Here is a 12,001-nt window from a genome sequence, read left to right as displayed (position 1 = left end):
CCTTGTTCCGACTTGACGCGAAAAAAATATCCATGCAAATAGATGTTGATATACCCCCTCGCAGGCGTTTTTACACAGGCGACGCTGGGGGTGGGAGAAGCCTTAACCCGCCTGCAAGGGAAGCTAGCAAGTTCAGGGCAGGTAAAACAAATCATGTGGCCGCCGGCCAACAAATCGAGCTGCAGGTCAAAATTTCCGTAGGGAGGCAGTTGGAGAATATTATTGTATATCCTAGTAATTTTAACACACATTTTTGAAAAATTTACATAGTTTAATATTCTATTTTTTATGTCCTCAATACTGAAAAGCGTTCGGACTAATTGCAGTCCTTGCAACAATAAATTACTTTATACATTATGTAAATACCATGCATATACAATCTTGATAAAACTAAAGTTATTGGCCATTAAACTATACCTGTACATAAATATATGTATTTGTGACGTGTGGAAGAGTATTTGGCTCAAAAGAGAACGTGCACACTGCTTTAATACATATCGTACTTCGTGTATTTCACGGGTTAGCAGTCCTAGAGTTTCATATTGCGAGTATTCCAAGAGGCATTTTCATTGTTGGTACATCAAACGTAAATCGACACCCTTTCATCTTTTGTTGACATAGATGTCCACACAGTGTGACTTCCACTCTGTATACCGGGCATACGATTTGTGTGGCTGTGACACAGTAGATCTCGCAAAGCTGTCACGCACTATCTATTCCGACCACACCAAGAGTGTCATAGCGTATTCAGGTGCCGTTTCCACCTTTTGCACGTGTGGTCGAAACTGTGCGTGAACCATTGTTCTTCTAGTCTATCGAAACGCTCCTTGCTGAGAAATAATGGCTTGCCGCGTCTGGAACGAGAATATGTGCAGATAAGACTGATCATGCTAACAAGGATAACAAGTTGATGGTTTGTTTCTAAATGATACATGCTTTCTCAACTTGCTAATTCGCTACTGAATATATATATATACAGAGAGAGAGATCAGTAATGAACGACTCAGTTCATCCAGGTAAATTAGTTTAATACAGTTCTGTTTCGTGGACCAACCGTAAGGTTGTCCCACTCCTCAGTTAAACCTTTTTACAACTGTAACACTGACGTACGTCTACGAAATTAATTTCAACTTAAGTTAGTTGATAAGTCTTTTCCCGCTAGCAGCACCCTTAAGAAAATCTTCAACAGGAACACGCTTAAGATTAGCTGTAGCTGTATGCCAAATGTAAAACAATTAATCGATGGGCACAATAAGATCATTTTGAATAGAAGGGACAACGAGCAGATGGAGGACCATAGGAAATGTGATTGTAAGAAAAGGGAAGAATGTCCTTTAAACGGGGAATGCCTTGAAAAAGAGATAGTTTACCAAGCTAGAGTAGAGACAGGGGACAAATGCGAAACGTATGCCTATAATATCTTATAGACGTTTAACCAATTCAACCATTTCCTGCAACTCCAGACGTTCAAACATCTCCCACAAACTCAGACCTTCAAATATTGCCTGCAAGGTACCTTTAACCATTTCTAGCACAGTCGAATATTCAACCATTTCCTTTAAGTTCAGACCTTCAACCATTGTCTGGAAAGTCAAACCTTCATCCATTTCCTTTAAGTCCAGATCTTTAACCATTGCCTGCGAGGTCACACCTTCAACCATTACCTACATGTCCAGACTTCAAGCCGATTGGACTCACCTCAAGTCGCGGTCCTCCTCTCCAAAGCTATCCAGGTACACAGAACCCCAGATGCACACCCGGTAAGCCCGGATGATAATAATGACAGATGATAGCACAATAAGAAACAGACCTGTGCCAGCCCCACACTCACACGAATGCTGTAAAAAAGGACATCAAAAGTATTATAAGGGTGGTAGTGGAGGATCATTGAAATGATATACGGTGATATATGTTAAAATGACGGTGGCGATGGTATCTATGTATTATGATGGTGATGGTGTTGAAAATGATGGTACCTCGTTGATAGTACTGGTGATGGCGATGGTCGATGGTAATGGTGTTTATGACGGTTATGGTTTTAGTACTGGTGATGGTATTGTAAGTGATGGTGTGATGGTAGTGGTACGATAATGGTATTGATGGTGTTGATGATGGTAGTGGTACGATAATGGTATTGATGGTGTTGATGATGGTAGTGGTACGATAATGGTATTGATGGTGTTGATGATGGTAGTGGTACGATAATGGTATTGATGGTGTTGATGATGGTAGTGGTACGATAATGGTATTGACGGTGTTGATGATGGTAGTGGTACGATAATGGTATTTATGGTGTTGATGATGGTAGTGGTACGATAATGGTATTGATGGTGTTGATGATGGTAGTGGTTCGGAGATGGTATTGATGGTGTTGATGATGGTAGTGGTACGATAATGGTATTGATGATGTTGATGATGGTAGTGGTACGATAATGGTATTGATGGTGTTGATGATGGTAGTGGTACGATAATGGTATTGATGGTGTTGATGATGGTAGTGGTACGATAATGGTATTGATGGTGTTGATGATGGTAGTGGTACGATAATGGTATTTATGGTGTTGATGATCGTAGTGGTACGATGATGGTATTGATGGTGTTGATGATGGTAGTGGTACGATAATGGTATTGATGGTGTTGATGATGGTAGTGGTTCGGAGATGGTATTGATGGTGTTGATGATGGTAGTGGTACGATAATGGTATTGATGATGTTGATGATGGTAGTGGTACGATAATGGTATTGATGGTGTTGATGATGGTAGTGGTACGATAATGGTATTGATGGTGTTGATGATGGTAGTGGTACGATAATGGTATTGATGGTGTTGATGATGGTAGTGGTTCGGAGATGGTATGGTTGGTGACAGTGATGGTAATAATATTGTTTGTGATGCTGATAAAATTAGGGGCTTAAAGATGCAACAACGGTGACGGCGTGACCGAGATAAACACTTTAGCGCTTCCCTGCGCTTATCGAAAAAATTCCAAATTAGTTTCGATGAAAATACCTAGACATTATTCTCAGAAACAAAAAAAAGCCGACACCTTCATTTCTAAAATAGCAAACAGAGAAAGGAGAATTTATACTCATGCAGTCACTGTCCTCACTAGACTGCAAAACTTTGAATTTCACGTCATGGTTTGGCGGATAACGTTGTAAATATTTTAGGAACGTATTTTCTCAATTCCATTCTATTATTTTCTACCGTCCTCGTCCTCGTTGCCGTATTCATATTGTTAAGTCCCTATTGCTGGTGATGGTAACGATACTAGTATAGTTGGTGATGCTGATGGAAACGGTAGTAGTATAGTTGGTGATGGTGATGGTAACGATAGTAGTATAGTTGGTGATGCTGATGGTAACGGTAGTAGTATAGTTGGTGATGCTGATGGTAACGGTAGTAGTATAGTTGGTGATGGTGATGGTAACGGTAGTAGTATAGCTGGTGATGGTGATGGTAACGATAGTAGTATAGTTAGTGGTGATGGTAGTGTTAACGGTAGTAGTATAGTTAGTGGTGATGGTGATGGTAACGATAGTAGTATAGTTAGTGGTGATGGTGATGGTAACGATAGTAGTATAGTTGGTGATGGTGATGGTAACGATAGTAGTATAGTTAGTGGTGATGGTGGTGGTAACGGTAGTAGTATAGTTGGTGATGGTGATGGTAAAGGTAGTAGTATAGTTGGTGATGGTGGTGGTAACGATAGTAGTATAGTTAGTGGTGATGGTGATGGTAACGGTAGTAGTATAGTTGGTGATGGTGATGGTAACGATAGTAGTATAGTTGGTGATGCTGATGGTAACGGTAGTAGTATAGTTGGTGATGCTGATGGTAACGGTAGTAGTATAGTTGGTGATGGTGATGGTAACGGTAGTAGTATAGCTGGTGATGGTGATGGTAACGATAGTAGTATAGTTAGTGGTGATGGTAGTGTTAACGGTAGTAGTATAGTTAGTGGTGATGGTGATGGTAACGATAGTAGTATAGTTAGTGGTGATGGTGATGGTAACGATAGTAGTATAGTTAGTGGTGATGGTAGTGTTAACGATAGTAGTATAGTTAGTGGTGATGGTGGTGGTAACGGTAGTAGTATAGTTGGTGATGGTGATGGTAACGATAGTAGTATAGTTGGTGATGCTGATGGTAACGGTAGTAGTATAGTTGGTGATGGTGATGGTAACGGTAGTAGTATAGCTGGTGATGGTAGTGTTAACGGTAGTAGTATAGTTGGTGATGGTGATGGTAACGGTAGTAGTATAGTTGGTGATGGTGATGGTAACGGTAGTAGTATAGTTGGTGATAGTGATGGTAACGATAGTAGTATAGTTAGTGGTGATGGTGATGGTGATGGTAACGATAGTAGTATAGTTAGTGGTGATGGTAGTGGTAACGATAGTAGTATAGTTAGTGGTGATGGTAGTGGTAACGATAGTAGTATAGTTAGTGGTGATGGTGGTGGTAACGGTAGTAGTATAGTTAGTGGTGATGGTAGTGTTAACGGTAGTAGTATAGTTGGTGATGGTGGTGGTAACGGTAGTAGTATAGTTGGTGATGGTGATGGTAACGATAGTAGTATAGTTAGTGGTGATGGTAGTGGTAACGATAGTAGTATAGTTAGTGGTGATGGTAGTGGTAACGATAGTAGTATAGTTAGTGGTGATGGTAGTGGTAACGATAGTAGTATAGTTAGTGGTGATGGTAGTGGTAACGATAGTAGTATAGTTAGTGGTGATGGTAGTGGTAACGATAGTAGTATAGTTGATGATGGTGGTGGTAACGGTAGTAGTATAGTTAGTGGTGATGGTGATGGTAACGGTAGTAGTATAGTTGGTGATGGTGGTGGTAACGGTAGTAGTATAGTTAGTGGTGATGGTAGTGGTAACGATAGTAGTATAGTTGGTGATGGTGATGGTAACGGTAGTAGTATAGTTAGTGGTGATGGTAGTGTTAACGATAGTAGTATAGTTAGTGGTGATGGTGGTGGTAACGGTAGTAGTATAGTTGGTGATGGTGATGGTAAAGGTAGTAGTATAGTTGGTGATGGTGGTGGTAACGGTAGTAGTATAGTTAGTGGTGATGGTAGTGGTAACGATAGTAGTATAGTTGGTGATGGTGATGGTAACGGTAGTAGTATAGTTAGTGATGGTGATGGTAAAGGTAGTAGTATAGTTGGTGATGGTAGTGGTAACGATAGTAGTATAGTTAGTGGTGATGGTAGTGGTAACGATAGTAGTATAGTTAGTGGTGATGGTAGTGGTAACGGTAGTAGTATAGTTGGTGATGGTGAAGGTAACGGTAGTAGTATAGTTAGTGGTGATGGTAGTGTTAACGATAGTAGTATAGTTAGTGGTGATGGTAGTGGTAACGATAGTAGTATAGTTGGTGATGGTGGTGGTAACGGTAGTAGTATAGTTGGTGATGGTGATGGTAAAGGTAGTAGTATAGTTGGTGATGGTAGTGGTAACGATAGTAGTATAGTTAGTGGTGATGGTGGTGGTAACGGTAGTATTATAGTTAGTGGTGATGGTAGTGTTAACGGTAGTAGTATAGTTGGTGATGGTGGTGGTAACGGTAGTAGTATAGTTAGTGGTGATGGTGATGGTAACGATAGTAGTATAGTTGGTGATGGTGAAGGTAACAATAGTAGTATAGTTGGTGATGGTAGTGGTAACGATAGTAGTATAGTTGGTGATGGTGATGGTAAAGGTAGTAGTATAGTTAGTGGTGATGGTAGTGGTAACGATAGTAGTATAGTTGGTGATGGTGGTGGTAACGGTAGTAGTATAGTTAGTGGTGATGGTAGTGTTAACGGTAGTAGTATAGTTGGTGATGGTGGTGGTAACGGTAGTAGTATAGTTGGTGATGGTGGTGGTAACGATAGTAGTATAGTTAGTGGTGATGGTAGTGTTAACGGTAGTAGTATAGTTGGTGATGGTGGTGGTAACGGTAGCAGTATAGTTGGTGATGGTGGTGGTAACGATAGTAGTATAGTTGGTGATGGTGGTGGTAACGATAGTAGTATAGTTAGTGGTGATGGTAGTGTTAACGGTAGTAGTATAGTTGGTGATGGTGGTGGTAACGGTAGCAGTATAGTTGGTGATGGTGGTGGTAACGGTAGTAGTATAGTTGGTGATGGTGATGGTAACGATAGTAGTATAGTTAGTGGTGATGGTAGTGTTAACGGTAGTAGTATAGTTAGTGGTGATGGTGATGGTAACGATAGTAGTATAGTTAGTGGTGATGGTGATGGTAACGATAGTAGTATAGTTAGTGGTGATGGTGATGGTAACGATAGTAGTATAGTTAGTGGTGATGGTAGTGTTAACGGTAGTAGTATAGTTGTTGATGGTGATGGTAGTAGTATAGTTGGTGATGGTGGTGGTAACGGAAGTAGTATAGTTTGTGATGGTGGTGGTAACGTCAGTAGTATAGTTGGTGATGGTGATGGTGACGATAGTAGTATAGTTAGTGGTGATGGTAGTGTTAACGGTAGTAGTATAGTTGGTGATGGCGGTGGTAACGGTAGCAGTATAGTTGGTGATGGTGGTGGTAACGGTAGTAGTATAGTTGGTGATGGTGATGGTAACGATAGTAGTATAGTTAGTGGTGATGGTAGTGTTAACGGTAGTAGTATAGTTAGTGGTGATGGTGATGGTAACGATAGTAGTATAGTTAGTGGTGATGGTGATGGTAACGATAGTAGTATAGTTAGTGGTGATGGTGATGGTAACGATAGTAGTATAGTTAGTGGTGATGGTGATGGTAACGATAGTAGTATAGTTAGCGCTGATGGTGATGGTAACGATAGTAGTATAGTTAGTGGTGATGGTGATAGTAACGATAGTAGTATAGTTAGTGGTGATGGTAGTGTTAACGGTAGTAGTATAGTTGTTGATGGTGATGGTAGTAGTATAGTTGGTGATGGTGGTGCTAACGGTAGTAGTATAGTTGGTGATGGTGGTGGTAGTAGTATAGTTGGTGATGGTGGTGATGGTAGTGAAATCGGTTGGTGGCACCTGGACACATTCAAACTTGCGCGTCTCCTCGCCACTCATGCAGCACGTTCCCTGGAGGCAAGTGAAGCGACCGCATACCAGGCAGATGGCAGGGTCATCAGGCTTCTGGTAGCATTTTGGACACGTCTGTTTCCTGTAGTGCTGGATCAAGCTAGGACACGACAACAATTAGACAACAAGCAACGATGAGAAGATCATCTTTGGCTTTACAAACTAACAAATCAACAATAAGAAGATAATGCTGGACAACGTTTCATAGCAGCTGTTTAATGCCTGTTTAACGTTGTTTTTTTAATTTGCCGTTTCAAGTGCAAGTGGAGATGATACAATCCACTACGTTTATTTCGCATTGGTCAAAGCAACGATTTCTAAACAGCGGTGTATTAGAAATCCAGGGTGTGACGTGATGTTGCTTAATTAAAAACAAGACAATAATATGTCTTTCTAGTTTCTACACACCAAAGCACATACCTATCATATCGTTCGGGGAGCTGGAGTAGTCGCGGTGGCGGCCACTGCTTTAGATTCGGTAGTAGCTGTGTGACCTGATATAGAAAAGTTAAAAACACAATTTCTAGTGAAAGTGAAAGCCCTTGGATGAGAAAAACAAGCACTGCATTTTAAGAAAAACAATGCACAGGGGTCATTCGTGAAGCTGTTTGGTACCTGGATAATCCTGTCACATCGTCTGGTCACGGCCGAAAGCTCGTCGCACCACTTGCGGATGATCGAGAGTGGCTTAGCGTGTGGCCAGGAAAGAAAGACTGCACACGAGGCATGCTCTGGAGTGGTGGAGGAACCCGGGCAAAGACCCAGACTGGACGCCAAGGTGTAGAACTCGTACTATGTACAAGGCATAACAATAGACAGACATTACTTTTTAATTTTTACTTCTGGTGGTAAGGTGTGCAAATCATATTGTTCATATCTTTAAGTCTTTTGGCCTTATTTGCGTGTTGCTCTTGTGGTTTTATTTTGAGTGTTCAAAACTGGCATCATTGTGGGAAGTATAAATATACGAGCATTACTTGATATTACAATGGAGCCCCGCTTACAATGGACAGCTTGCAATAAAGGGTTATCATCACAAGCACAATGAAAAAAATGCTCCATGCATCTAATCTTAATCTATACCCTTTTATCAAGGAAAGTCTTCGGGACTCGATCGTGTTCACATTAACGAAATAAGCAAAACCAGATGCGAAATGAGTTTACCTGTGGAGGCGGGGGCGTGTTATAACAAAGCGATGATACAAGGCTTGCTAGCCCGAGGAAGGGTAGGCACGAGTCTCGAATCGACTGCTCCACCGTGTGAGGAGACCACACCGTCTGCGTGAACTAGCGGATACGATTAACAGATTCAGATAAGGTGCGGGCTTAACAAAACTCTTTTGAGGTGAATAAACTAGGTCGGGGGAGGGGGTGTAACATGGAAGAAAATGGGATGGGATTTGAACGGTGTATCTTATCATTCAAATAGGAACAGAGTTAGTGGATATGAATGGAGCAAACTACAGACAAACCTTCGGAGGATGTTGAAACTCGAAATCATAGACATTCGTTTATTGACAATAAATAATGATTTGAATTTGTACTTACCCCCATCAATGAATTATTCTCCTTGAAGAGCTTACTAGAGGCGAGACAGTGGGTCACGTAACCAAGCAAGGTATCTACAGCCAACGTCTTTCCAGATTTCTCCTGAAAAGTACAAACATTGAACTGATGGTTAAAATGATGGTGAAGATAAGGATTGCAAAGATTCTGGAGATTGTGATGATGGAGATGATGATGGAGATGGCAACGGTGGTGGCGGCGATGGCGGCGGTATTAATAGTTAAGGTAATGATAATAATGTTGGTGACAATGATGATACCACGATGGTGGTGATGGCAAAGACGACAGTTATGATTGCGATTATGACAATGATGACGGTGAGTAATGTTTGTTGATACTTATAAAATAACTATATAATAAGGGTGAGGTCTAAATGATATTATTATTACACAGTCGAGATACTCATTTTCTTTGAGCAAGTATCATGGAGAGGAAATAGATGTAAAAAATAAAATGACACGAGTCGCAAGGTTTAAAGATTAAAAAGAGTCTGGAAGAGTTACCTGAGCAGCAGCGCGCTTGCCTGTATCTTGCCAAGAAAGCCTCTCATCTCCGACAAACTTACAGCAGGCCTCAACCAGAGCCTAGATTATGTGGGGAAGAAAAATATTTGAATACAAATCAGCAGTCAACTTCCTTACAGAAACCCGTCAAATAGTACTTGGAACCATTTTCGAGTGAGGAGAAAAAACAGGCTGTCCGCAAGGTGGGAAAAAATGGTAGGCGGTGGCTGCCTAACGATGGTGCTATGAAAGAGGGTTTAAAAGGTCATGCGACAATGGCAAAAGCGTGAAGATGGCCTGATGTATAGAGAAATTAACGTTTCTACCTGCGTGAAAACCAGGTTATAGATTAGCTGTACAAGACATCGGAATTCCCTCAAGGAGAAAGGTGCTGGCCAAGCCATTATGAACTGCAGCAAGAGGGATGGACAGTCACGCAACAGCAACGGCGCATCCTGGAACGTACTGCAAGATAAAAATACCATGTCAAACTCCACCAATATCACCTATCGTAATGGCACAAAATTACGCACTGGCATTTCAAATACCTCTCATATTACTCATTATTAGAATATATATTTATTATTTTATATATTGAATTGAATTATAAAAGATAGATAGACGCCGGAAAAAATGTAACCCTCATGGAAGACAAAGAACAACGTATATTTCTTTTACGGTTTCGTGTGCTTTAACCATAGAGGTCACAGGTCGATAAGATACTCCCTTTATACAGATTAACCGGGAGTTTCGAAGTTTAGAGATGATCCAATGATTGCTGTGTTGCGAAAGCACAGAAAGTTTTCTGATGATCGATCCAAAAATCCGATGATCGGGTGAGAGAGGTCCACTCTATAACTTGTGAATAGTTGCAAAGCATTTTTAAAATGTTACAAGCTTGTTTGGCTTAACTTGAGATATGGGACGTACGGAAAGTGCTTGTCTTACTTACAAGACGTACCTGGGAGCTCGGTCAAGATGATGGCCACCACCTGTCAGCTGAGACCAAACGCTGAGTAGAGGTGCAACAAGAATCTGACTGTGAAGCTGGAATGCGCGCATCAAGGATCCTGTGGTCATCAAACAAACAGTAAAATCGTGTCTCACGTTGGATACAAAATACAACCAAATCAAGCAAGATCATCAAGGATCCTGTGGTCATCATACAAACAGTGAAATCGTGTCTAACGTTGAGTACAAAATACAACCAAATCCAAGCAAGATCATCAAGGACCCGGTGGTCATCAAACAAACAGTGAAATCGTGTCTAACGTTGAGTACAAAATACAACCAAATCAAGCAAATATCATCAAGGACCCTGTGGTCATCAAACAAACAGTGAAATCGTGTCTAACGTTGAGTACAAAATATAACCAAATCAAGCAAGATCATCAAGGATCCTGTGGTCATCAAACAAACAGTGAAATCGTGTCTAACGTTGAGTACAAAATATAACCAAATCAAGCAAGATCATCAAGGATCCTGTGGTCATCAAACAAACAGTAAAAACGTGTCTAACGTTGGATACAAAATACAACCAAAACAAGCAAATATCATCAAGGACCCTGTGGTCATCAAACAAACAGTTAAATCGTGTCTAACGTTGAGTACAAAATACAACCAAATCCAAGCAAAGATCATCAAGGACCCTGTGGTCATCAAACAAACAGTGAAATCGTGTCTAACGTTGAGTACAAAATATAACCAAATCAAGCAAGATCATCAAGGATCCTGTGGTCATCAAACAAACAGTGAAATCGTGTCTAACGTTGAGTACAAAATACAACCAAATCAAGCAAGATCATCAAGGATCCTGTGGTCATCAAACAAACAGTAAAAACGTGTCTAACGTTGGATACAAAATACAACCAAAACAAGCAAATATCATCAAGGACCCTGTGGTCATCAAACAAACAGTTAAATCGTGTCTAACGTTGAGTACAAAATACAACCAAATCCAAGCAAAGATCATCAAGGACCCTGTGGTCATCAAACAAACAGTGAAATCGTGTCTAACGTTGAGTACAAAATATAATCAAATCAAGCAAGATCATCAAGGATCCTGTGGTCATCAAACAAACAGTGAAATCGTGTCTAACGTTGAGTACAAAATACAACCAAAACAAGCAAGATCATCAAGGATCCTGTGGTCATCAAACAAACAGTGAAATCGTGTCTAACGTTGAGTACAAAATACAACCAAATCCAAGCAAAGATCATCAAGGATCCTGTGGTCATCAAACAAACAGTGAAATCGTGTCTAACGTTGGATACAAAATACAACCAAATCCAAGCAAAGATCATCTTTACTTACCGAAGCAAGAACGCCGCTGAGTCGACCTGCCAGTCATGTTTACTTGCTCCAGTTCGATATTTGTTCTGCAAAAAGTATACGTTAGAGAGCAACGAAAAGGGTCTATACTCATACAAGCCGGCAGTGCGTTAGATAGCCATCTCCCTATAAAAGAAATCAGACCGTTCATTTTAACGTTTTCGTTTCAAAGAAAACAGTCAGAAGTTAATTTTTCAAACGCCGCTAGTATCTATCTGAGCTTTGAGGATCCTGGCTCACCAAAAACTGGTAGTCGACCATAGACTATTTGAGTATTTTGATTTATTTTGAGCTGTGAGTTATATTGCTATCAACTAACGTGTAGAAGGGAGAAAGAGAAAAACAATGAAGCAAAAAGAGAGCAGAGAAGAGCATATATCATATTAGGACTACATAAAAACGCAATAATAACAGAATGTAGCAAAATATTAATTGATCTGTCAGTTTGTGTTAGTATTTAGCTTTTGTTGTTTCATATTTTTATATGCTTTTATATGTCGAGTCGATGGCACGGAACACTATGCTC

At 40.5% G+C, this 12,001-nt stretch overlaps 1 protein-coding gene across 3 annotated transcripts in view; it reads right to left on the bottom strand.

Moving 5' to 3' along the window:
- Positions 1-250: 250 nt before the first annotated feature.
- The window catches only part of LOC5514850 (E3 ubiquitin-protein ligase ubr3), a 30,486-nt gene continuing 18,735 nt past the window's right edge, over positions 251-12,001 (bottom strand). For all 3 annotated transcript variants that reach the window (XM_048723175.1, XM_048723179.1, XM_048723183.1), the window contains 11 exons: positions 11,458-11,522; positions 10,105-10,213; positions 9,470-9,608; positions 9,144-9,224; positions 8,623-8,724; positions 8,239-8,361; positions 7,690-7,866; positions 7,495-7,568; positions 7,024-7,174; positions 1,699-1,838; positions 251-854 (listed from right to left, as the gene is read on the bottom strand). In XM_048723175.1, the coding sequence (XP_048579132.1) occupies positions 737-854; positions 1,699-1,838; positions 7,024-7,174; positions 7,495-7,568; positions 7,690-7,866; positions 8,239-8,361; positions 8,623-8,724; positions 9,144-9,224; positions 9,470-9,608; positions 10,105-10,213; positions 11,458-11,522 (1,279 nt within the window). In that variant the 3' untranslated portion in view covers positions 251-736. The remainder of the gene's footprint in view (positions 855-1,698; positions 1,839-7,023; positions 7,175-7,494; positions 7,569-7,689; positions 7,867-8,238; positions 8,362-8,622; positions 8,725-9,143; positions 9,225-9,469; positions 9,609-10,104; positions 10,214-11,457; positions 11,523-12,001) is intronic.

The sequence above is a fragment of the Nematostella vectensis genome, chromosome 2 (assembly GCF_932526225.1).
Source record: "Nematostella vectensis chromosome 2, jaNemVect1.1, whole genome shotgun sequence".
Taxonomy (NCBI): domain Eukaryota; kingdom Metazoa; phylum Cnidaria; class Anthozoa; order Actiniaria; family Edwardsiidae; genus Nematostella; species Nematostella vectensis.
Note: the sequence above shows the minus strand (reverse complement) of the source record. Positions and strands in the feature narration are given on the sequence as shown.